At 36.4% G+C, this 27,321-nt stretch overlaps 2 protein-coding genes across 3 annotated transcripts; one reads left to right on the top strand and one right to left on the bottom strand.

Moving 5' to 3' along the window:
* Positions 1-323: 323 nt before the first annotated feature.
* Positions 324-3,563, top strand: LOC110921879 (probable serine/threonine-protein kinase PBL15). The gene is made up of 5 exons (XM_022166202.2): positions 324-979; positions 1,086-1,221; positions 1,330-1,466; positions 1,565-1,688; positions 2,953-3,563. Exons 1-5 carry the CDS (start codon positions 575-577, stop codon positions 3,408-3,410), a joined length of 1,260 nt encoding a protein of 419 aa, XP_022021894.1. The 5' UTR covers positions 324-574; the 3' UTR covers positions 3,411-3,563.
* Positions 3,564-4,273: 710 nt separating this feature from the next.
* On the bottom strand, positions 4,274-11,065 carry LOC110921214 (pentatricopeptide repeat-containing protein At5g40400). 2 transcript variants are annotated; one of them, XR_004886127.1, is made up of 3 exons: positions 8,815-11,065; positions 6,174-7,023; positions 4,274-4,561 (listed from the first exon to the last, which is right to left on the bottom strand). XR_004886127.1 is itself a non-coding variant. In XM_022165503.2 (2 exons), exon 1 carries the CDS (start codon positions 10,646-10,648, stop codon positions 8,822-8,824), a length of 1,827 nt encoding a protein of 608 aa, XP_022021195.1. In that variant the 5' UTR covers positions 10,649-11,065; the 3' UTR covers positions 5,974-7,023; positions 8,815-8,821. The 2 variants fall into 2 exon arrangements, 1 of the variants encoding a protein (XP_022021195.1); XM_022165503.2 differs by lacking the exon at positions 4,274-4,561 and having other exon boundaries at positions 5,974-7,023.
* Between the last annotated feature and the right edge of the window lie 16,256 nt (positions 11,066-27,321).

The raw sequence follows: 27,321 nt of genomic DNA, 5'->3' as shown, positions 1-27,321 counted from the left end.
ATAAATGTGTCATATTGAAGTCGGATTTACACTATTAAGTATAACACCTCCACTCTAACGACGTTAAGGCATATGTACACAGTGGCGGAACTAATGTATTAAGAGGGGTAGTACGGGCTACTGCTCAACCCCGTATTCATAGTGTATTTTTTTTTTGTCCTTTTGTTTTTTTTTCGGTTTTATACAAAGGATACCCCTGAATTAATGGGCTAGCTCCGCCACTGTATGTATATGAACCGAATGCGTGTGTATAACAAATCTTTTCAACTTAAGGATATAAATACATTGGCTAGCAAAGAGGGTTTTCTCCATAAGTTGTCCAAACATATAGAAATGGACCACTATAGCATGAAGACAACACCTTAATGACAAATCTAGTAGCATAAACTCCACACCCTTAAAAAGAATGCAACAAAGCATCCAACTTTAGTAGAGTGGTTGTGGAGTTGTTGCACTTCCTCTAACCTTTAACTTAACCTTCAAGATTTGTATGATCAAGATAAACCCAAATGCTTAACACTTAATTACACTCAACCATTACTCGCCCTCTTACTAACCATTCCCAACCATAACCATGAAAGACTCACCAAAACCATGGAAACCACACTGTTGTTCATCTGAAAGCAAGGTTTCATTCAGCTTTAGCCGGTGCAGGCCCTCGAGATCAGAGTTTTCCAAGAATGTAGCACCATGTCCATCTTTTAGACGCTTGTCTTTCTCGGACCTTAGCAGGTCTTCTTCTATGCGCATTAATGAAGACATAGCGCAGGCTTTTGGGCCGGATTTGATTGACTTTAAATTGAGTGAGTTACGAGCCATGACTCAGAATTTCTCGAGCGGTTTTTTGTTGGGTGAAGGTGGGTTTGGTAAGGTGCATAAGGGCTATGTGGATGAGTGCATGAGGACTGGTTTGAAGGCTCAACCCGTTGCCGTTAAGCTTCTTGATATTGAAGGACTGCAAGGTCATCGCGAGTGGCTTGTAAGCGTGTCCTTAAATAAAAATTGAAAATATCTTCTTTTTATCTTAATTATTTTGAAATAAGTTACAAACGTCCGATTATCTAACAAATAGTATAATTATAAAGGCGGAGGTGATATTTCTTGGTCAACTTAAGCACCCGAATTTAGTGAAACTGATCGGCTATTGTTGCGAAGAAGAAGATAGACTTCTCGTATATGAATTCATGGCGCGTGGAAGCTTGGAAAATCATTTGTTCAAAAGTAAGGTTTTTTTTTTTTTTTTTTTTTTTTTTTTTTTTTTTTTTTTTTTTTTTTTTTTATATCGACCTTCATGGTTATTTCTAATGATGCAAGTTATTGGATTTTCAGGAATTTCTGTTTGTCTACCATGGGGGATCAGAATAAAAATCGCGATAGGCGCAGCAAAAGGTCTTGCGTTCTTGCATGGTGCCGAGACCCCTGTTATATATCGCGACTTCAAAACATCAAACATCTTACTTGATTCTGTATGTGTTTCTAACCTCTTAAATCCATCTAATTGCTACAAAATATTATGTTTTTCTCTTTAAATTACAACCCGTTTACACTTTTCGGATATTGACAGGAGTTTAATGCCAAATTGTCTGATTTTGGACTGGCAACAATGGGTCCAGAAGGGTCAAACACTCATGTCACCACAAGAGTCATGGGCACATATGGATATGCTGCCCCTGAATATGTCAACACTGGTAATCTTCCAACCTACCACTAACATATGGTTCATAAATAATAGAGTAAACTGCCATTTTGGCCCCTGTGGTTTGTTCACTTTTGCCACTTTAGTCCAAAACTCAAACCTTTTGCATCTGGGTCCCTGTGGTTTCAGTTTTATTGCCATTTTGGTCCAAAAATGAAATCAGGTCATATTTGTCTTATAAAATCTTGCAATTTTGTCCTTTTTTCTCAGGGGCAAATCAGGTCATATTTGTCTTATAAAATCTGGTATTTATTTATAAAAAACAAATGACCATTTTGCCCCTGAGGAAAAGGATAAAATAGCAGGATTTTATAAGACAAATATGACCTGATTTCATTTTTGGACCAAAATGGCAATAAAACTAAAACCACAGGGACCCAGATGCAAAAGGTTTGAGTTTTGGACTAAAGTGAACAAACGACAGGGACCAAAATGGCAGTTTACTCTAAATAATATATATAATAGAGTTAAATGTCATTTTAGTCCCTGTGGTTTGAGTCATTTTGCCAGTTTAGTCCAAAGGTTTCATTTTTAACATGTGGGTCCAAAAAGGTTTCACAGTTGCCATTTTAGTCCACTGGGTTAACTTCATCCATTTTTTCTGTTAACGAGAAGGCCAATTCGGTCATTTTATATGGCTGAATTGCCCTTTTAGTTAACAGAATTACTTACAAAATGACCAAATTGGCCTTCTCGTTAACAGAAAAAATGGATGAAGTTAACCAAGTGGACTAAAATGGCAACTGTGAAACCTTTTTGGACCCAGAGGTTAAAAATGAAACCTTTGGACTAAACTGGCAAAATGACCCAAACCCCAGGGACTAAAATGGCATTTAACTCTATATAATATATATAGAGGATCCGATTCATCTGAGAATCACCCCGAGTTGCGAGAACTGTGAAAACTCCGACGGAAATCCTACTTCTCGTGCGAGTTTTTCAACCAAATTTTGCATAAACGTAGATGAACATCTAAGACATCTGCGGAAAAAAAAATTGTCGAGCCGACATTTATTCGACATGTAAGTTTGTTTTACACTGATGTAAATTTGTTACAAAACTGATGACGTCACCCGTAAATTTTTTTACTCTGATGTAAATTTTTACAGCCGACGGTTTTTTTTTTTTTTTTTGAAAAAAAAACATTTTTTTGGCCTAGTTTTCACGGTTCTCTCAACTCAGGGTGATTCTCATGTTACCCTTTCCCTATATATATATATATATAGTTCATAATTTTGTTGATATGTTAATTGCAGGACACTTAACCACGAAGAGTGACATCTATAGTTTTGGAGTGGTGTTGCTAGAACTGTTAACAGGAAGAAGAGCAATGGATAAAAACAGGCCAAAACGCGAGCAGAATCTTGTGGACTGGGCCAAACCGTACCTGACTAGCAGCAGAAGAATTCGTGCAGTAATTGACCCTAGGTTGGGAGGTCAATATTCAGTTAGAGGGGCCAAGGAGATGGCCCTTTTAGCATTGTATTGTGTGAGTCCAAATCCTAAAGACAGGCCAAAGATGCCTTCAATAATTGAAGTCCTTGAAAGTGTTAAGCATTTCAAAGACATGGCAATCACTTGTGGACAATGGCCCCCTGCTTCACAAAAGACCTCACGAAACGCGGTTTATTCGCCAAAAGATGCGAAAGAGATCAACGGGGGGCGGATTTACTGGAAACAGACTCCTGTTAAGACCGTAAGGTCAAGAGGGTAATTAACCGACATGAAGATTGAGTAGAGCGGAAGAAGAATATGTAAATAACAAGCACATATATGTATATAAATATGATATGTATCGTATCCTGTCGTGTTACTTATATGTAAAAACACAGATGTTATATAATATATATACAAGCCTTAATCTTCATTCGAACTTGAATGAAAATGGTGTTCCAATGGTATATTTAGAGATACCACAAAAGGAGGATAGTTCAGTTGAGCCTCTGGTACGGTTTTTGAGCAGTTAACGGTCTTTTTTAACGATCATGTGGATTTGCTTTATGGTACAGCCTAATTGCAAATATACGAAATGTAGGCATCAGGTTGGATGTCAAAAACAAATCCAGGCTCATTGGATAAAGATCCATTCAACGTTCCAAAATTACCTGCTGAACAGCTTACGAAGATCCCTTTCAGTATGGCACGAAAGGCGCCTATCGCGATAGCATCTTCATGAAAGGGCGGGGAAACCTAGCTATAACCAAGCAAACTGAAATCACATTCACACCTTCTCCACTAGCTGCATCCATGCCCGCTAAGATATCGCTGGCATGCAGTGACCAGAGGGGTTACATACCGACATTTTTGCAGAGCATTCACATCCAAATAACTAAATCATGTGTGTGGTGTTTTTAAAATATAAAGAGTATAAAAACTGGTTGTGAGTGGAGGAGAGAGAAAATGTTACTGTTTATCTGTATATTTGGGGGGGGGGGGGGCACTGTTTACCCCCTATAATTTTTTAATATATTTTGAAAGTGGTTGTGAGTGGAGGAGAGAGAAAAGATAATGATAAAGGTATAAAAAAATATTATTTAATTGAGAATGAGAGAGAAAATGTAGTGTTTTTTAGTGTAATTTAGGGTGAAAATATAGTGGATTGAATGTGAATGCTCTCAATCTTGTGCGGATTAGACAAATCTTGGCTTTCAGGTAAACTTAAGTAAACAATGTAGGCTTTGAGTTCATGATCCGCGCCTCTGGTAGGAAAGACATTGAAAGTGGTGATGCAAATGAGAACTAACACAAAGCCAATTGTTGGCGACATGTTGTGTCTCGATCTCACCGCATGGGCCAAAGAATCTTTTACACATGTATTGATGTTGATTGATTTGGCACAACGCTCTTGCTTCAAGTCTTGGAGAACTACATGATGAAAAACTAGGTTACATTGAGCTAAGCCAAGAATCGATAAATATTCGCATTTGAAATATGTGAACTAGAAAACAGCTAAATTGAAAAAGCGGCATAAATTTCGTTCTGTTTGGAGCTCCAATTTGAATTTCAAGATTATCCCTCCAATTTTTATAGATTGATTTGATTCGATTCCGTTTGACTGTAAGAACATATGAGTCTTGTGGGTAAAACTATAAATTCACTTGGTTTTTGTTGATGAATTTTAATATTTTCCAGTTGATTTGGTATTAACTGTCAAAGTGTCAAATTAATATTTGCCAAAAGACAGTTTGGTTATCTGTTTAAATATTTAATGATATTTAATCAATTTTCTCTAGAGTTTTGATAATTTATCAATTATCAAAAAAAATTCATTGCTCTAGTGATCGTTTCATTATTCAAGATTGTTTTTTTGAGTAAATTGCCAAAATCTTCCATGAGGTTTGGGCATGTTTGCCAATTTCATCCAAAACCATGGTTTTAAAAAACGTTTGACGCGCGCGCCTCGAGGCGAAACGGCCAAAAAACGAGTCTGAGGCGCGCCTCATGGTGTTTTTAGTGTATATGCGCCTCATAGGGGCTGAGGCGCTAAGAAAACTGCGCCTCAGGGGATTTTGATAGCTGTTTTTGATGTTTTTGACTTTTTGTGTCAATTTCAAGCATTTCATGTCTTTTTTATGTGTGTTTTTGATGATTTTGATGAATCTGATGATGAACTTAGTTAGTATTATTATTTTCATAATATATATAATTTTTATATTTATTTATTAATACCGCCTAGGCCGTACGCCTCATTTCGCCTCGAGGCTTACGCCTCATGGGGCGAAGGGAAAATGCCTCGAAACTCGTTTCCGTTCCTTTAAACCTTGTCCAAAACAACTTTTTTGTACAATATTGTCCTTCACTTTTGAGACTTTTTGCCATTTTCATCCAAACGTCTAGTTTGGGTTATTTTTTATATCAGATATTTGGATGAAAATGGCAAAAAAATCCCAAACCTTAAGGACGATTTTGGCAAAAAAAAATTAGAGGTTTGGATGAAAATTGCAAAAAATCCTAAAAGTGAAGGGCAATATGGTACAAAAAAATTGTTTTGGATGAAACTGGCAAACGTAACCAAACCTCATGGACGATTTTGGCAATTTACTCTTGTTTTTTTTCTTTTCCTTTATTTATGTATGGTTTCATTATTCAAGATTGTTTTTCTTGTAATCTTCTAAGAATTTCAAAACTCCGGCGGAAATCCTACTTCTCGCGGAAATCCTATATATATATATATACATATATATATATATAGGATCCGATTCATCTGAGAATCACCCCTATATATAAAAATTATATATAAAATATGATATGTATTGTATCCTGTCGTATTACTTATATGTAAAAACACAGATGTTATATATACAAGCCTTGATCTTCATTCGAACTTGAATGAAAATGGCGTTCCAATGGTACGGTTTTTGAGCAGTTAACGGTCCTTTTAACGATCATGTGGATTTGCTTTAGGGTATAGCCTAATTACAAAGATACGAAATGTAGGCATCATTGGATAAAGATCCATTCAACGTTCCAAAATTACCTGCTGAACAGCTTACGAAGATCCCTTTCAGTATGGCACGAAAGGCACCTATCGCGATAGCATCTTCATGAAAGGGCGGGGAAACCACCAAGGAAACTGAAATCACATTCACACCTTCTCCACTAGCTGCATCCATGCCCGCTTAGATATTGCTGGCATACAGTGACCAGAGGGGTTACATACCGACATTTTTGCAGAAAATCCTGTAATCACGTGGTGATACGCGTACACCATCTTTGGTTTTCTTGGTTGACTTGGAAGCTACTTTTGACAAAAAAACGAATTATACCATTCTTCTGAGAGCATTCACATCCAAATAACTAAATCATGTGTGTGGTGTTTTTAAAATATGAAGAGTATAAAAACTGGTTGTGAGTGGAGGAGAGAGAAAATGTTACTGTTTATCTGTATATTTGGGGGGACACTGTTCACCCCCTATAATTTTTTAATATATTTTGAAAGTGGTTATGAGTGGAGGAGAGAGAAAAGATAATGATAAAGGTATAAAAAAATATTATTTAATTGAAAAGGAGAGAGAAAATGTAGTGTTTTTTAGTGTAATTTAGGGTGAAAATATAGTGGATTGAATGTGAATGCTCTCAATCTTGTGCGGATTAGACAAATCTTGGCTTTCAGGTAAACTTAAGTAAACAATGTAGGTTTTTGAGTTCATGATCCGCGCCTCTGGTAGGAAAGACATTGAAAGTGGTGATGCAAGTGAGAACTAACACAAAGCCAATTGTTGGCGACATGTTGTGTCTCGATCTCACCGCATGGGCCAAAGAATCTTTTACACATGTATTGATGTTGAATGATTTGGCACAACGCTCTTGCTTCAAGTCTTGGAGAACTACATGATGACAAACTAGGTTACGTTGAGCTAAACCAAGAATCGATAAATATTGGCAATTGAAATATGTGAACTAGAATACAGCTCAATTGAAAAAGCGGCATAAATTTCGTTCCGTTTGGAGCTCCAATTTGAATTTTAAGATTATGCCTCCAAATTTTATAGATTGATTTGATTCGATTCCGTTTGATTGTAAGAACATATGAGTCATGTGGGTAAAACTATAAATTCACTTGTTTTTTTGTTAATTAATTTTAATATTTTCCAGTTGATTTTAATTTTCCTTAATTTGGTATTATCTGTCAAAGTGTCAAATTAATATTTGCCAAAAGACAGTTTGGTTATCTGTTTAAATATTTAATGATTTTTAATCAATTTTCTCTAGAGAGTATTGATAATTTATCAATTGTCAAAAAAAAAAAAAAATCATTGCTCTAGTGATGGTTTCATTATTCCAGATTGTTTTTTGAGTAAATTACCAAAATCTTCCATGAGGTTTGGGCATGTTTGCCAATTTCATACAAAACCATGGTTTTAAAAAACGCTTGAGGCGTGCGCCTCAAGGCGCGCGTGGAGGCGAAACGGCCAAAAAACGGGTCTAAGGCGCACCTCATGATGTTTTTAATGTATATGCGCCTCAGAGGGGCTGAGGCGCTAAGAAAGATGCGCCTCAGGGGATTTTGATAGCTGTTTTTGATGTTTTTGACTTTTTGTGTCAATTTCAAGCATTTCATGTCTTTTTTATGTGTGTTTTTGATGATTTTGATGAATCTGATGATGAACTTAGTTAGTATTATTATTTTCATAATATATATAATTTTTATATTTATTTATTAATACCGCCTCGGCCATACGCCTCGTTTCGCCTTGAGGCTTACGCCTCGTGAGGCGAAGGGAAAACGCCTCGAAACTCGTTTCCATTCTTTTAAACCTTGTCCAAAACAACTTTTTTTGTACAATATTGTCCTTCAGACCTTCACTTTTGAGACTTTTTGCCATTTTCATCCAAACGTCTAATTTGGGTTATTTTTTCTATCAGATCCTTGGATGAAAATGGCAAAAAATCCCAAACCTTAAGGACGATTTTAGCAAAAAAAAGTTAGGTTTGGATGAAAATTGCGAAAAATCCTAAAAGTGAAGGGCAATATGGTACAAAAAAGTTATTTTGGATGAAACTAGCAAACGTAACCAAACCTCAGGGAGGATTTTGGCAATTTACTCTTGTTTTTTTTTCTTTTCCTTTATTTATGTATGGTTTCATTATTCAAGATTGTTTTTCTAGTAATCTTCTAAGAATTTCATTTAGATTCCTATTCTACTTTAAAATTTTACATATTTAAAGTTTGAATGTGCTTTTTATAATCTTTAATCTCAAAACAGGCTGAGTCGGGTCGAGTAAACTAATAGAGTAAATTTCTGTTTTCGTCCCTGAGGTTTGTCCATTTTAACTAGTTTAGTCCAAAAATCTAATTTATAACAAAACAATCCCTAAGGTTTGCATTTCTTAACGTTTTTCATCCCTAAGGTTTGCATTTCTTAACGCTTTTCATCCCTAAGAATTAAATGAAAAAGCACCCATAGGGATGAAAAGCGTTAAGAAATGCAAACTTTAGGGCTGGATTTGTTATAAATTAGATTTTTGGACTAAACTAGTTAAAATTAACAAACCTCAGGGACGAAAACAGAAATTTACTCAAACTAATAATTATAGAAACTATATGAGCAAATTATCTTGTATATTTTCATTCATGAATTTTACACCTATAAATTTAAAGGACATAGGAAACATACAGGTTCGTTATACCAACTGAATGCGGGCCGTTGTTCTTAACAATCCATCAATTGCATACTTGAAACTCAAACCGTTCGGAGTGTACCCAATTCTTTGCATTCTGTTCTGGAATTCCAGCGACTTATTCATATCACCTTCCTCACAAACTACTTTGAAGACCTCGTTATAGCATTCATTGTAACGTAACTGAAACTCCTCAGCAAATAGGATCAATAACACTTCCGCTTGATTAATATTCTTCTCTTTACAATGACCCGAAACCAACGATCTGCAAATTGTCGCATCGGGGTGAATGCCAAATTCAGCCATATCCCTCATAAAAATTTCACCCTCCGTTGTTCTATTTAGTCTACACAAACACTCGATGATTGCTCGATAAGTGATCAAACTCGGCTTAACATTCTTGAAAAACATCTCGTCTTTTAGCTGTATAGCCTCGTTTACGTAATTTGTTCTACAAAACGAAACAATCAGTTCGTCGTAGATTTGTAAATTTGTCTCTTCCCCGTCGTGCACTATGCGTTCGAACAGACTCTTGGCTGCAAACGGTTTATCTACTCGGCACAAAGCAATGACAAGATCGGTTTGGAGATCTTTCGAAACCGAAATTCTGAATTTTTGAAGCTCTACGATAAGATTCACAGCTGAAATCAACTTGTTTTCCTTTTTATATCCTTCTATAAGTACTAAACAAGTGAAACCATTAGGGGCGACTTTTTCTTTGATCATTTCATGAAGCAAAGCGCGTGCTTCTTGCATCATTCCTTTGTTAACGTAACCGCATATTAACGTATTGTACGAAAACGCATCCGGGTTCACCCCGATTTGAACCATGCGATGAAAAAGCTTATGGGCTTCCCTTACATTACCTTCTTTACAAAGCCCGTTAATTAAAGACGTATGAGTGATTAAATCAGGCGTCACACGTCTTATATACATGATATTATAAAGATAATGCGCGTCTTTCAACCGTCCTTTTCTCACATAACTATCTATAAGCGTGTTGTACGTGACAATATCGGGATCAAATCCTTCTTCTTCCATTTTCTCCAAAAACGTATTCACCTTATCAACATCCTCACTCTTGCATACGACATGAGTCAATATATTAAAAGTAAACGCGTTACCACGAACACCGATTCTCCCCATCTCTTCATAAACCCCCCAACACTCATCAACCCGATTCAACTTCAAAAGCCCATCCAAAAGAAAGTTAACCGAAACAATTTTCGGTACAAAACCAAGCTTAACCATCTTCCTAAACGTAACAAACCCGTCACGAACCAAACCCGCTTTTAAATACGCCTTGAGAAGCATATCGAACACAACCGGATCCCAACTACAATCTTTACAACACATAACCAAATTCTCAAAAATACTAACTTTCCCATCTTTAGTTTTATTAACCTCAATCAACTCAGATAAAAGACTCATTGTTGCCGAAAACTTATGAGACCAAGCTAATATATGCAACATGATACAATAATCTTGAACAGTTGGGCCAAAGGTTAAATCTTTTTTGACCCAATTGAAGAAAGAAAGAGCTGCAAATGGGTCAGACTGGCATCGAAGAAGAACCCTTGAGATTTCTTGAGTGCCTATATGGGGGATCATGTGGGTGTCAAGAAGGGTGGTTTTTCTGTTCTTGAGATTTGTGCATATGATGTTGACAATCTTGTTGGGGTTTTGGGTGTGGGGGAGAAGATTGTAAAGTGGGTTTGGTTTTGAGTTGGGTAATGTTTGTAGGGGTGAAAGATTGGGGTTTGGTGGTTTGGAAAGTGGGTGTGAAATTGATTTGAGAAGGGGTTGATTGATGATGGAAGTTCGATTCATGTTTGATGATGTTAATGTGTAAAGTAGGAGATTTGCATACCTGATTCCGATCAACTGTTCGTTTTGCAGGGTGGTGAGAGGCCGTTAATGCAAAACCGCCCAATTCTCCGTCGGCATACCTGATTCCGACCAACAGTTGAGGCTGATGGCACCACTTTCCGACAATCTAAACCCTCTTCTAAATTGGTCAGATCATTTTTTCATCTTTCATCCATGTTCATTTTAATGGTTATGAGATTAGGGTTTTTAGTATTGAGCATACGCGACCATTAGGTTGAACGTAGTGGGGCTTGATATACCGCCCAAAATGGAGATCGCGCCATTATAGCGCCGGAAACACCGCCCCCAAGGGCGCTATGCTCGAAAATTTTTTTGAAGCGCGATAATCTTCGCGGCGTGATGTTGGACGATTTTGAATATATGACCGTTACAAACGGTCAGTTTTAATAAAAAGAAAAATTCAATTTATTTTTCAACCTTTCCTTTAATGATTATACAGGGGCTTTATGACTACGGCCTCAAATTGCATAACGCTCCATAAAGCCCCGGGGTGACGTGGCATGCCACATGTCGCATAACGCCCCTAAAAGGGCTTTATGACTACACATGCCCTTAGAATCAGGGGCATGTTTGGCTAACTTTTTGAAACAACTTATTGACTTATTGGTTTTTTGAAAAGTTATAAGCTCCAAATGATGTTTGGCAATGAGTGAGTATGTGAGGGGGAAAAGCTAAGGGTGTAAGGGGCACTCACCTAAGAGGTGAGTCCCCTCTCTTACGCCCAACCAATCAACTAGTGTCACCTCAACTCCCCTCTTAAACTCCCCTAACACCCCATTTTTATGGCGGCACTCCCCTCTTAGGGGAGTTGGTTTTTTTTTTTCTTTTTTTTTTTGTAAAATTATGCATGTTTATAAATTAAAAAAATATTAATAAAAATAAAAATTAAATAAAAGACATTTCATTAAATTAAAAAAAAAATACATTCAAACTAGAAAAAAAAAATTACATTCAAACTATAAAAATAAAAATTACATTCAAACTAGAAAAATATAAAAACAAACTACTCGTCGTCCGAATCAACTTCAAGGTGAGGCAGATCTAAACTTCCGAGATGCTCAACGAGATCGTGTTTTAGTCTCCAATGCGTGTCTTCGTCAATGAGCTCCGTATAAGCTGTATCATCGAAGACGGGTTCGACTGGAGGATCTTGAATATGTACCGGTGTTATCGCCCTTCCGTCGTCTTTTATAATCATGTTGTGTAAAATAAGGCACGTATACACGATGGACCTTATCTTTCTCACCGTTTTCGAACGCATTTGACGATTTAGTATTCCCCACTTCGCCTTTAACACACCAAACGCCCGTTCCACATCTTTTCTTGCGGCCTCGTGTTGCCTCTTGAACTTTTTTTCATTCGGGTCGTGAGGATATGGAAAAGACTTCACAAACACGGACCAGGTAGGGTAGATCCCATCAGTAAGATAATACCCGCGTTTGTATAAGTGGTTGTTCACTTGAAATGGACAATTTGGCGCCGTTCCGTTTCGTTGAGCAAGAAATAATGGAGATTGTTGCAGCACGTTGATGTCGTTTTGTGAACCCGCCGGGCCACAAAAAGCATGTCAAATCCACAAATCTTGAGACGCCACCGCTTCTAACATAACCGTCGGGTATTGATGATCGCCTCTCATGTATTTTCCACGCAATTCTGTGGGGCACATTCTCCAGACGGAGTGTGTACAATCCAGACTACCCAACATACCAGGTAGGTGATGCCTCTCCTCATGAGCCTGATACAATAGCGCAACGTCGTGGCTCGTTGGTCTACGTAGGAATTCACCGGCATACCTTTTACAGACCGTCTCGCAGAAATATTCAAGGCACTCACGAGAGGTCCTTTCAGACATATTTAAATACTCGTCCCCCTCGTCTGGTGGGTTACCGGTTGCAAGTTGTTTAATCGCCGAAGTAACCTTTTGCAACGGCGTGAAACTTTTCTTCATTCTCCCGTCTAAGCCTTCTTTAAACCACTCGTCATACGCTTCCACGTCACTAACAATTTTTAGGAACAAAGACTTGGAAATACGAAATCTGTGACGAAAAGTATCGTCATTAAATTTTGGATTTTCAACAAAATAATAGGCCATGAGTGTCTCATGGCCTGTAACATTCCCAAAATTTTTATTTATATAATATATATAAAAACTTATGTTATTAAAAGGATGCATCATGGGTAAATTGACCAATGGAAATATGAGATATTTTGGGCAAACGTAGGAACCGTTTAATGACTAATTTTGAACCTACTCTGTTTTTAATGAAACTTGGTTCAAAATGTAAATAAAAATATGCTCGTCCTAATGGCATATTTATTATTTTATAAAACGTTATATTTTTAAAGTTATAAGCGTCAAATTAGTAAAGCAGTTAAATTAATATATTATAATAAAATAATTCAAAACTAAACAAATGTTAAGTGTACGTACATCTCAAAGAAAAGAAAACAAAAATTAAGACCTAAAAATTATGAAAACAAATAACGTGTGTGCATGTGTGGAATTTGTAGGAAAAACAAAAATTTGGACCTAAACTACACGTGTGAGTTTGATATAATTGTTGAATGCAAGTTGTAAGTATTCATGGTATACGTGTACTATAGTAACGTGAAATTGAAGCTAAGGAATTAGTATAAATAGGAGATAGATAGTGAACTTTCAATTTGCTCATGTCTCACACTTTCGTCCCCTCTCCCTCTTAATTCTATAATTTTTATTTTTCACCCCATAATAATAAAGTCATGCCCTGTTTTAAGTATTTTAACCCTTGACCACCAATACCCTGTCCGACTGACGTAGGGCCCCGTAACATATGTCAAGACTCTGCCTAAATTCGTTGGGGTTCTGTCTCGTGACGTAGGAATAAAGTGGAATTGGGTTACTATACTTGATGTGGGTGCACTATATATTTTATTAAATAACCCAGAAGTGATACCCAAAATATAACAACCCTCTCGAATATTTTTCTGACACCCTACACTTCCTAAAATACACCCCGTATGTGAAAACCGAGCCCGAAATATAATATAGTATTAAAAATAAATAAAAAACAAGAAATAATAAGTTGAGGCGGGACGCGTAGGACCTCACCTCAACTTAACGCGGGCCGTGTGAGGATGTAACCGGACTCCGCTGAATTCTTTAGTTCATGCGGGCCGCGTATGATCCCGTTTAAGTTTATGCGGGCCGCGAGAGTTCCAAAAGGTGGCGTAGCTGTGGGCCGCCACGTGGCCCAACACATGTCAAAGCTAGATAGTGACCCGGATCACCTACGCTGTTGACCAGCGTTGACGCGGGCCGCGTAGACTTTGGTCTACCCTTACGCGGGCCGCGAGAAAACCCAGAAGAAGCACTATATAAGCAGGCCATCGGATCTTCATTCAAATTCGTTCACAATCGTTTTCTTTCTCTCAATTCTAAAGTGTAGGCATTATACACGGGTATAATACCCCCCTAATTAGCGAAGCTCTGCCTCGTTGTAAGTATTATAACCTCTGGATACGTATTAGATACTCTGCCCGATTGATCTAGGATTCCGTAACGGCTGTCGTGGTTTTGCCCGACGTAGTCGTTGGAATGCCGTCTCGGGGAGGGTAGTACTAATGTTAAAATGGGTTATTATACTAACGTGTGTGCATTGTTTATTCAACTAGATTATAACCAGGAAGCCACAAAGGAAATATCTAGAATAGCAATGTGAGTAATCCTCTTTTTGTGTAAACTTTTTTTGTGAGTAATCTCCTTTTTGTTAACAGTTTTTACAAAACCTTAACCTTTTTACAATGCAATTTAGCAGTGATTGAGTCTTTGTAATTCTACAATTACTGCCAGTATGTTGGGGTTTTGTATACAAAAAAGTAACGTTACCATTGGACGAAGAGTTAGCCAATGCGTAATATGACCCACCAGTCAGGATTGATAGTACTGAATGAGTAATTTGGTAGATATAAACATTGTAATCGCCCTCAATACTGTTTAAATTGAACTAATGTTTCTTGATTAAACTGGGATTCACTCACCAGTATTTCTTGCTGACAAAATGTTTTTAAAACGCGTTTCAGGTAACACAATGTGAAAGCCAATTAGAATAAAGCCAGCTCGAGAGCACTGACGGCTTGGAAAAATGTGGCTATAAAAGTTACCTAAAAAGACGATGTTTTAAATTCAATAAAATAAGGGTTATCCCCATAAACATGTTGTAATAAGAATCTTGGGTTTTACCCATATGATTATAAAAATAAAATATGGTGGTTTTACTCTGATAAAATATTTCCTAACTACGGTCCTGATGAAATTTCCGCTGCCAAAATAATAAGTCAATAACGTGATACCACCGAAACTGGCTCGCGGCCGCCCATTCCCGGGAATTAGGGATCGGGGGTTGTGACAGAAGGTGGTATCAGAGCCTAGCCATTGGTTCAAGCCAAAGAAGTGTTCTGCTGACACTTAAATTTTAATTCTGTGTTAGGAAATAACTTATGTGATTATGTGTTTTATATTATTTGCCTATTTGTTAGTCTACAGTATGGGTAAGCAAAGAATTTTAGACATCTATCGTCGATTAGATAATTCACCAAAAGATAAGGGAACATCATTTCAACCAAATCCCTCAGGATACTCAGCAGATACTAAGGAAGGAATATTTATTCGTAAGACACAGTCTAAGAAACCATTTACCACTAAGAAGAGAAGTAGGATTATTAGTAAAAGTCGAGAAAAAATAAAGAAGTCACGACCAAAGGAAGCGAAAATTAATAAGGAAATAAATGCACAAATTCAGGAAACAGGCAATAATTTACTAGGGGAAGATGAATTAGATGGAGAATGGGTAAATCTCCATATGTTAGCCACTACATCAGTAAATGCTAACTTATATTAAATAATTGAACTGCCAAACCAGTACCAGTACCCATGCCGCCTATGAGCTAGAAACTTTAAAAGAAACTTTGCCTATTAGATAACAATTTAAGTAGAGACAGGAGATAAAATCAACTTTACATAAAGGCACGTTGAGCATAATACTTCTATAACATAGATAGACTAAAATAAGTTACGGATGCATAATCCCTAGTTTATTTTGAATTCCAGTTGTAGTTTGTAATAAATACATATATATATATATACATATATATATATATATGTTTCAATGCTTGCCGTCTTTAATCAATCTATTTTTATGATTGTACCCAAATATTTATACTAGAAATTTGTCTGTGATAATAAATACCACCCACTCAAATAATATTATAATATACCTCAAACTAAGTTGGTTATTAACAAAGCAGTCATATTTATGACTTTCTTTTTGAAACCAATCACTTACTTTGGCTTAAAATACATGTTGAAATATATGATATAAAGCTTTAAAAATTTTGTGGTTTTAATAATATTATTTATATTTAATATAACCAAAGCAAGTTTTGAAACCCAGGTGTACCAATTTCCCACTATATTTTATCCCTTCTGGTTTATAACTGGTTGACCATAAGACTTCATACTTTCATAGTTTTATGAAATAACTGATGTTGGAATTACTTGTAAAAGTTTCTATTAAAATACTTAGTAATAAAATAGATGGTTAAATGAATATGATGGGTATTCATGATTTAATAAAATAATTTAAAATTTTTAGAGATTTGGGTTGATTGGACTACGTAGAAAAGACCTAACTAAACGATGAAAGCATTTTTTTTATTAAGATAAGTCCAGAATAGGTCTTATGCCTAAAAATTAAAAATATTAGAATAACCAGTCATATTAGTTGTAGGATTGTGTATCCTAAATTATAAAGAAAAGTATTCAAGTCAGCTGGCATTCATTCACCTAAATATGATTGAATTTTTTTTTTACATACTATATATATCTTACATGATATATTCTTTCACATACAACGAATAAATGGTTTAGTTGTAATAGTAACTTTAAAAAAAAAATATAGAAATCCACTAGTACATATGGGTATCTATCCTACACGGTTTTCGGTTGGAAAATAATTTGATATCTAAAATCTAATATAAAAATTTTTCAAATATTCGACTCGTACAGTAAGTCAAACACATTTTTTTTACTTATATATTACACTTATAATCTTATAATTCATAATATTTGAATTCATCCGTACCTTTTATATTATTAGTATAATGATAAAACATTTTACAATAATATATGAATAGTATATTTTACTATAAGATAGTACAGTAAGTAAAAGATATATTTTATATCTAAAATTTTAATAAAATATCATGGTGTAATAAATTTTAATAAGTATAATATAGTATATAGAATAGTGTATGCACTTATGTTATAAGTCCGTCGCAAGTTTATGTAACAAGACTATTAGATCTTTTTTTACTAGAATATCCTATCTTCTCATAAGTATAAGTATACTATACTATATGAAAATAATATACTGTATATTTTTTATCCTTGCACATTTACTTATGGTAAAAGATTAGATAATTAAATTTTTAGAAGTAAGGATATTGCAACAGTGAAAACATCTTTCTTATCCTACTTAAATCAATAATTTAGTAGCTATTTATTTATTTTACCTGACACGTTAAAATGTTCCTAAACATTCATTTTTCAAACTAGAATTTGAAATGAATGCCCCACATAAAAATATTTGAATCAAATGTGTGTTTAGTACGTTTGTCCGTTATAAAACTTTATATAAAAAAAATCAGATTACAATTGTAATATTGTAATATCATTAAATAAATTATTATTGTGTGGAATATACATACATATTCTAACACATGTATATTACTCAAATATATTTTGAATCAATTTTAGAAACGTCAAACTTTGTATTACTTACTATGTTATGTGTTTTAAGTTTATACTATATATTAATATTTAATCTTATATATATATATATATCCGCTATATCGTTATGAATTACAGAAAGTAATTTAGGTATAGTAGATATATATCTCTTGGTAACCCATAAATACCATATCATGGGTCACATATACACCTATTCTTCTAAATAATGCCTCTCAATCTTAAATATATATAATATTTGATTCTTATAAAGGAAAAGGGTAGGAATGTGATAATTGGAATAGATACATAGATAGTTACTTGAGAAGAAATTATTGAGGTAACATAAATAGTGAGTCTTGTATAGTTTAACCCATTAGTTAAAAAATGAAACTGTTCCTATGAGTCCAGAAAATTTATATTTTGAGTAATTTATTTCCCTAAACTTTTAATTCTAAAATATTATATTTGACAGAAAATTATTTCAATATACTACCTTTATAAAATAAAGTTATGGAAATAAACTTGATGATTGGTACCATCGAATGTATAGTTATTATTTTATATATGTGTATATATTCTGTAAGTTTAATATTAACTAAAGATTTGAAATTTTATACACATATATGCATATACCCAATAGAATTTCTTGATTGTATACCCAATATAATATCTTCTGTGAGATAAATATAAGAAGAAATGTCATTGGTAATTCATACGAAAATATGAAGATATTATAAGAATAAACCATGAAATCTACTATGTTTTAAAAATGCCACTTGTCTCAATAAAATATTCCTTGCGATGGAATCTAACAATATATAAGCATAAATAAAGTTAGCTGTAAGCATACTCATTACATCGAAATTAGCTATAGTCTCAATAGAGACAATGATATATTTGAAACTCCATTCTCCAACCAAAAGAAAACCATAACCATAATAATATCTATGCGTAAATGAAAAAGTTGAGATATTGATATTCACTGGTAACAACCAGTATAGTATTTAGACTTGAACCTAAGAAGAATGCCTTAGTATAAAACTTTGAGATAAGCCAATTACTTGCATAAATAAAGTGTGATGGTTATTAGTATTCCGGAAGGATAATAACTAGAACAGTGTCTGTATGATAAATAAGCAATAACAACTGGCCACTGTTATTTCTTGTTTATTTATACTACTCGGTTCTAGAATATGATCCATAATGAGAATACTGATTTCCTTATTCCTTGATACAAGCCATAGTAAATGATGTACTTCTGAAATCATTATTTGAGAAAATTCTATTTATGGGAAATTCAGTGATAACTACCTCTCCGGCAAGACTGGGTACGGTGTGGTAGACTCTCCAGCTTGTCCGGGTGAGATGGGGGTACCTCTCCGGCGAGACCGGGTGAGATGAGGTATATGTTATGTTAATGGAATTCCCTAAATAGTACCATGATTTGATGTCTAACCTGTTTTTTGGAAATATGAATCTGTTAAATACACTGACCTGATGAATGGTGTGTATATTACAGTATGTGAAATATATGATTATATAGATTTGTATATGTATGAGGAAATCCGAAGATCATATTAATTGACAATTAGAGATAAATCACGAACAAATGTGTCAATGATAATTTGGTTTATTAAGAATCTCCTGTATACGTCTATAATTCCAATATCAAACACTATTTCGTTTGATCATCAGTCTCGAAACTCGTGCGACAAGACGAACGACGGGAACCCTATAAGTTGGGACGCCATGGATAGTATAACATTTCCCTTTGTAATTATTAACGCATCAGGAAATCTGTAACTAAAAATTGTGCGAAGACACATCACATCTAAATACTTACGCTAATAATTTACTTTCATTAAGAAATCTTGAGAATATAAGAACCTCACAACATAGGGAATAGTTCTGGTCAAAATTTAAAGCAAAGACCAGAATAAACTAGGATCATAACAAACTAAAAGTATTTTTCAATATTTCATGGAATCTCGAGGACGAGATTTAAAACAAGGTGGGGATGATGTAACATTCCCAAAATTTTTATTTATATAATATATATATATAAAAACTTATGTTATTAAAAGGATGCATCATGGGTAAATTGACCAATGGAAATATGAGATATTTTGGGCAAACGTAGGAACCGTTTAATGACTAATTTTGAACCTACTATGTTTTTAATGAAACTTGGTTCAAAATGTAGATAAAAATATGCTCGTCCTAATGGCATATTTATTATTTTATAAAACGTTATATTTTTAAAGTTATAAGCGTCAAATTAGTAAAGCAGTTAAATTAATATATTATACTAAAATAATTCAAAACTAAACAAATGTTAAGTGTACGTACATCTCAAAGAAAAGAATAAAATAATTAAGACCTAAAAATTATGAAAACAAATAACGTGTGTGCATGTGTGGAATTTGTAGGAAAAACAAAAATTTAGACCTAAACTACACGTGTGAGTTTGATATAATTGTTGAATGCAAGTTGTAAGTATTCATGGTATACGTGTACTATAGTAACGTGAAATTGAAGCTAAGGAATTAATTAATATATGATAATAAACCGTGGGAATGAACAGTAATTACCTGCTGATTCATCACTTCATCTATTTTAATTTTGACAGGTGTATCGTCTGGCCCTTACCCCTTTATAACCATCTCAAAAGAGAAAACAGGGGAAAAAGAAGGTGTGGCGGTGACCAGAGGGTCACCACCGTTTCTCCACCGCCGTGACGACACCGTGTCTCCACAACCCTGAATACCACCGCAGTCACTTTGCCCAACAAGAGAGAGAGAGAGCTTGAAGAGAGAAAGGGAAATTAGCAGAGAGAAGAGAGACGGGCGGTGGCCGGAAGGTCACCTGTCACCACCGTTAAACCACCACCACGGTAATGGCGTCGTTGTGGTGTCTCTCTTTTTCGGGGTTTTTACCTCAGGAGAGAGAGAAAGGAAAAAGGGAGAGATGAGGGTGAGGGGCGGTAACCGGAGGGTCACCACCGTCTCGCCACCACCTCGATAACCATCATGTTTTCTGTTTTGTTGGGGGTTCTTAACCTCCGTACGACCATCGCTCTTTCTCTCTCTATAAATCTCTGTTATCTCTCCCGACGATTGGGACATGAACAATGTTTTTGTTCTTGGTGACCTATTTGGGTGATCATTGCATCTTGAGACCTCTTTAGTTGTGAGGATTTTCAAACCCAACAATGATGTTGGCTTGCCATAGCGGCACTAAGCGGGTTCAACGACGATGATGGTCTTTTCAGATCCGAGTCGATTTATATAGTTCGATGTGTTTTTTAAATCAATTTGTTTGTAGTTTTTGCTTCTGCAATTTTGAATGATACGGTTGTTAGTTGTTGCACTTGAAGCGGATATTTGGTCAATTTGTGGTTAGCTTCTTTACTGCCTTTTGCTTCTTTGAAGTTCCAATGGTGTATTGGCTTTTGTGAAGGTTTGATGAAAATGCAGTTTTTTTATCTTAGTGATTGTGGTATTGACAATAGTTATGAAATGTCATGTTTTTTTATGTTGGTGCTAAAAAAAATAGACTGTGTATGTTGATTTATTGTGGATTTGAAGTGTTTTCCGGCGATGATGTTAGCTTGCTACTTGGCGTGGTAATTCCGATTGCAGCCGTAGCGGCACTGAGCCGTATTTTGTTGTTACCGGCGATGATGATGTATCACTCTAAGCCTATTTCACTTTGTGACAACAATGATAATAACTTTTAATATGTGCTAAATGGGTGCTTAGTTTTCCTTTTTTTTCGCTTAATGTACATCTTTTTGGATTGAGTTTGACGGTTCAAAGCATGATATCACGTTCGTGGTGGTTGTTGCCTTTTTATTAAAGGCCGATTAAACCCGCTGTGAAGCACGGTTGGAAAAAATCCGAGAAGAGGATATTTGATGAAAAAGTAGCTTTTTATCTTAGTGATTGTGGTATTGAGTATTGACAGTAGTTATGACATGCGATGCTTTTTTATGTTGGTGGTGAAAATCATAGACTCTGTATGTCGATTTATTGTGGATTTAAAGTGTTTTCCGGCGATGATGTTAGCTTGCTACTTGGCATGGTAACTCCGGTTGCAGCCGTAGCGGCACTGAGCCGTATTTTGTTGTTACCGGCGATGATGATGTATCATTCTGAGCCTATTTCACTTTGTGATAACAATGATAATAACTTTTAATATGAGCCGAATGGGTTTGTAGTTTTCCTTTTTTCGCTTAATGCACCGTTATTATATTATATAACACAATTTAGCGCGCCGCAACGCGCGCAGGTTGTACAATCTAGTTAGTATAAAGAGGAGATAGATAGTGAACTTTCAATTTGCTCATGTCTCACACTTTCGTCCCCTCTCCCTCTTAATTCTATAATTTTTATTTTTCACCCCATAATAATAAAGCCATGCCCCGTTTTAAGTATTTTAACCTTTGACCACCAATACCCTATCCGACTGACGTAGGGCCCCGTAACGTATGTCAAGGCTCTGCCTAAATTCGTTGGGGTTCTGTCTCGTGAAGTAGGAATAAAGTGGAATTGGGTTACTATACTTGATGTGGGTGCACTATATATTTTATTAAATAACCCAGAAGTGATACCCAAAATATAACAACCCTCTCGAATATTTTTCTGACACCCTACACTTCCTAAAATACACCCCGTATGTGAAAACCGAGCCCGAAATATAATATAGTATTAAAAATAAATAAAAAACAAGAAATAATAAGTTGAGGCGGGACGCGTAGGACCTCACCTCAACTTAACGCGGGCCGTGTGAGGATGTAACCGGACTCCGCTGAATTCTTTAGTTCATGCGGGCCGCGTATGATCCCGTTTAAGTTTATGCGGGCCGCGAGAGTTCCAAAAGGTGGCGCAGCTGTGGGCCGCCACGTGGCCCAACACATGTCAAAGCTAGATAGTGACCCGGATCACCTACGCTGTTGACCAGCGTTGACGCGGGCCGCGTAGACTTTGGTCTACCCTTACGCGGGCCGCGAGAAAACCCAGAAGAAGCACTATATAAGCAGGCCATCGGATCTTCATTCAAATTCGTTCACAATCGTTTTCTTTATCTCAATTCTAAAGTGTAGGCATTATACACGGGTATAATACCCCCCTAATTAGCGAAGCTCTGCCTCGTTGTAAGTATTATAACCCCTTGATACGTATTAGATACTCTGCCCGATTGATCTAGGATTCCGTAACGGCTGTCGTGGTTTTGCCCGACGTAGTCGTTGGAATGCCGTCTCGGGGAGGGTATTACTAATGTTAAAATGGGTTATTATACTAACGCGTGTGCATTGTTTATTCAACTAGATTATAACCAGGAAGCCACAAAGGAAATATCTAAAATAACAATGTGAGTAATCCTCTTTTTGTGGAAACTTTTTTTGTGAGTAATCTCCTTTTTGTTAACAGTTTTTACAAAACCTTAACCTTTTTACAATGCAATTTAGCAGTGATTGAGTCTTTGTAATTCTACAATTACTGCCAGTATGTTGGGGTTTTGTATACAAAATGTGAGTAACGTTACCATTGGACGAAGAGTTAGCCAATGCGTAATATGACCCACTAGTCAGGATTGACAGTACTGAATGAGTAATTTGGTAGATATAAACATTGTAATCGCCCTCAATACTGTTTAAATCGAACTAATGTTTCTTGATTAAACTGGGATTCACTCACCAGTATTTCTTGCTGCCAAAATGTTTTTAAAACGCGTTTCAGGTAACACAATGTGAAAGCCAATTAGAATAAAGCCAGCTCGAGAGCACTGACGGCTTGGAAAAATGTGGCTATAAAAGTTACCTAAAAAGACGATGTTTTAAATTCAATAAAATAAGGGTTATCCCCATAAACATGTTGTAATAAGAATCTTGGGTTTTACCCATATGATTATAAAAATAAAATATGGTGGTTTTACTCTGATAAAATATTTCCTAACTACGGTCCTGATGAAATTTCCGCTGCCAACATAATAAGTCAATAACGTGATACCACCGAAACTGGCTCGCGGCCGCCCGTTCCCGGGAATTAGGGATCGGGGGTTGTGACATGGCCTCCCTCACGATCTCGACGGACAACTTTTTTTTACTAGACGATGCCGTGTCTAGTAGCTCCGCTTGTTGGATGAGATTTTGGAAGAAAATTAAGCTAGTATCGCTTGACGATGCATCTCCATCGTCGGGAAAGTCGGGTAGGGTAGAAAGAAACGAAAATTTGGAATCCATTTTGTGTTGTATTTGAAAGATTTGTGAGTTTGAGAGTGGTGGTGTGAGTTTGAGAGTGGTGAGTGTGGTAAAAAATTTGATTTAGGTTGGCTTATATTTATATTATTAAAGAAAATTGATTTTTTTTAATTTTGACCGTTTGACAACGGTCCTTTTTCGACAATCGTGCCAAACTCAAGCGGTGACTCCACGCCGAAACCTATCACCTATTCGGGTCCCCGCTTGGATGGCGGCGGTGTTCCCGATCGGTGACTAGGCTCACCGAAGCACTCCCCGAAGAACGCCACGTGCACCCTAATAAGTCAATAAGAGCCTCCGTAGTGAGGCGGTATAAAGGGGCATAACGCCCAAGAACACCGCCACAAGAGGCGGTATGAATGAGAAATTGAGGTGTGGCGCGACCTCTGTAATGGCGCCATGGGATTTGCTTTTCAAGTGTTGACCAATTAAAAATTATTAAGGGTTTTTATAATCAATTAATAAAATTGAAAATTAATAATTAGGTAATGATGGGTAGGGGCTTTATGACTACGGGCTCTAGTGATATAACGCCCCATAAAGCCCCCGTGTGACGTGGCATGACACGTGTCGCATAACGCCCCACAAGGGGCTTTATGACTACGGATGGCCTAAGTCACTCCATCCTGACTTTTTCAAAAAGCCAATAAGTCAATAAGTTGTTTCAAAAAACTTAGCCAAACATGCCCTTAAGTTAAGGAACTGGAATCTTGAATAAAAATTGAAGCTTTATTCGAATGGGAAACATGAAAATAGAAGAAGAAACTAAATGGGATTGGCATGTCCTTGGGGGATTGGCATGCCCTTGGGGCGTGAATAGGCCTGTAAACGAACTCAACGTTCAGCAATCCGTTCGGCAAAAAGTTTGTTCGTTTAATAAATGATTTAACATGAAAAAGGAATTTCGTTCGATTAATTAAATGAACGAACACACAAACAAAGGTCGCGTACTAGAATGTTCGGTGGTTCGTAGAAACTTAGATATTTGAAATATTAATTTGCGATAATTATGTTTATGCTTAATGGTTCAGACCTCTTAAATGAGGCTCTTAATGGTTCAGACCTCTTACTAGTTCAGCACTTAATGGTTCAGACGGTTTGTTTCGTGAGCAGATGTCTGAATGGCTAAGGCGTTTGTGTCTGAATGGTTAAGCATTATATTGAGTCTAAATGGTTAAGACCTCTAATCTGAATTAATCAGACATTTGGCTCTGAATGGTTAAGCATTATATTGGCTCTTAATGGTTCAGACCTCTTACTGGTTCAACACTTAACCATTCAGAAGTTGTCAAACAACCCCTAAGACCTAGGGTATATCTAAGACCATGCGTAGTCGTTGGGATGAATAATGCCCCACCCTAGGGTGTTTTGCGCCACGTGTAATCCAAGTCATCAAAGGGGCGTTATTCACAAAGAGGTGTAGTGGTGACAACGCCAAATAATACCCCGATTATCATTACACAATATTAAATTTTTTAATTAAGACTAATTAAATTTCATTAATTAAAAAACATTACATTCTAAAAAAGTCGGAATTAAAAAAAAAACAAAACAAATAAATTAAAAAAATGAAACAAAGCTAGAGTCCGTATTTTTGACGAATTTGCTCTCGACGCATTGGGGCTAAGATCAACGTGTCGCCTGTGAGATGGTCGATGGGTTTAGACAAAAATTCCATATCTTTCTCCATTTGTCTCGATTCTTGTTTCGCGACAAACTTTTTGTTTTCGACGTTTCCTTCCTCGATACTTTGTAAAAAAAATTGGAGAGCAGAGGTGAAAGTTTTATAAAAAATTGAAGGAAAAGTGGGATATATATAGGGTTTAAAGTTGAAAAAAAAATATTAAATGAATTTACCGTTGTCAAACGGTCAAAAATCTCGAACAAATCACAAGGCAAACAGGCAAGAGCGTTGTAAAAACAACGCCAAACTCAAAAAATTCAAAAAACACGCCCTGGGGGCCGTTTCCGGGCATTGTTTGGGCGTTTTCGGGTATCAAAATGCCCCAAAAGGAACGAGTACGCATGGTATAAGGTAGACTTCTTGACTGTCATGAGACCGTCCCCCTGATGCGCGGAATCCGTAAAACCTCACCCCTCGTCAGGTTCAAACCCGAAATTAAAGCTCCTATTCATCTCTTCACCCAGATGTCCATAAAAAATGGCCCAAATAAGAATCAAACATGCGTCTTCACTGGGGAGGACAGGCCAATTAACCGTTGAACCAAATTCTCAGACCACTAATACTTATGTTAGTACTTCTTTTCATTTGCATTTTCTATCTCTGTCTCACTAACACTTATGTTAGTTAAAATATTGTTTGAGATATGGGAGGCATTGGAAGGTTTAGTGACTTTGGCGTTAGTGCTAGCTTGGTTTTGATCCACTCTCTCGTACTTAACATCGAAGAGGTCGGAGCAACCTGGTGTGGTTTTGACGCCTGCCGACGTTAAAACAGAGGTGAAAGGAGAGATCAAAGGAGATATAAAACTGATAACAATCGAAAAAAGAAAGAAAGCGAGATTGTTCTAGGTGAAAATACGGATGGCACCAATGAAGCAACATCAATCTAATCCGGTTAGATTAGACAAATGCTCAACCAGGGATGGGTTAATCTGACCTTCACAAGCTCTAAACCTTGAATAATCTGCAAAACTAAACAACATCGTGAGACTCTTTACGAGAAGGAGAGGTGAGGGGTCTTCTCGTAACCACCCTCCAGCGTGAGCATAAGTATTGCTTTAGACAAAGAAAGAGTAAGTAAGAGTAATAGTCGAGAGAATGGAATGATTTCACCTTGATGAAGTATGGTATTTATAGCCAGAAGGATGGGAGGGGATTGGATGAGACGTCGTTATTAGGAATATCCGTTTAGTCCCTTTTGTACTGACAATTTGTGTCCATAGAGGTGGGAGTACATCCACGGGCCCTGATTGGCCACATGTCACTTTCAGGATGTCTTTGTTGTCTCTTCTATGTCATCCGTTAGTTGAGACTTAGGAGGATATGAATATGTGGCATGTGATTGGACAGATGTTATCACCTGTAACTCCTCTCTCCTTTGCCATAACCGCTAGTTGAGATCACCTTATACAACGATTCACGAACTGTCATTGGCTACACGTCGATTTCAATTTGTACTTGCATACAGTATCAAGTACATTCAGTTGTTTATTGGGTTAGATATGGGTAGGGTTGCAAACGAACCAAACAAACACGAACAAGGCCTTGTTCGTGTTTGTTTGTTAAGGAAAATAGGTGTTCATGAACTGTTCACGAACACTTACCCAACGAGCTTTTTTGTTTGTGTTTGTTTGTCAAGGAAATGAACGTGTTCGTGTTTGTTTGTGAATTTTAGGTGTTAGACAAATGCGAATGCAAACGAACACAAACGAACGTTCATGAACGCAATCGAACACAAACAAACGTTCATGAACACTAATGAACGTAAACGAATACAAACGCCCACGTCACAACTCCGTGTGGGCTTGGGTTTAGGCGGGGGTTTCAGCCCGGGCGCTGGGCGGGGTTACCCACATGACATGGCAGAACCTCATTGGCCAAGAGCACTAGCCCTTTGAA

Source organism: Helianthus annuus, chromosome 17 (genome assembly GCF_002127325.2).
Source record: "Helianthus annuus cultivar XRQ/B chromosome 17, HanXRQr2.0-SUNRISE, whole genome shotgun sequence".
Lineage (NCBI taxonomy): Eukaryota > Viridiplantae > Streptophyta > Magnoliopsida > Asterales > Asteraceae > Helianthus > Helianthus annuus.
This window is presented reverse-complemented; position numbering and strand designations above follow the sequence as displayed.

Coding starts and splice junctions, on each gene's coding strand:
- LOC110921879 (XM_022166202.2), top strand. CDS start 575: ATGAAAGACTCACCAAAACCATGGAAACCACACTGTTGTTCATCTGAA. Junction 980..1,085: donor AAGGTCATCGCGAGTGGCTT/GTAAGCGTGTCC, acceptor ATAATTATAAAG/GCGGAGGTGATATTTCTTGG. Junction 1,689..2,952: donor CCCTGAATATGTCAACACTG/GTAATCTTCCAA, acceptor TGTTAATTGCAG/GACACTTAACCACGAAGAGT.
- LOC110921214 (XM_022165503.2), bottom strand. CDS start 10,648: ATGAATCGAACTTCCATCATCAATCAACCCCTTCTCAAATCAATTTCA.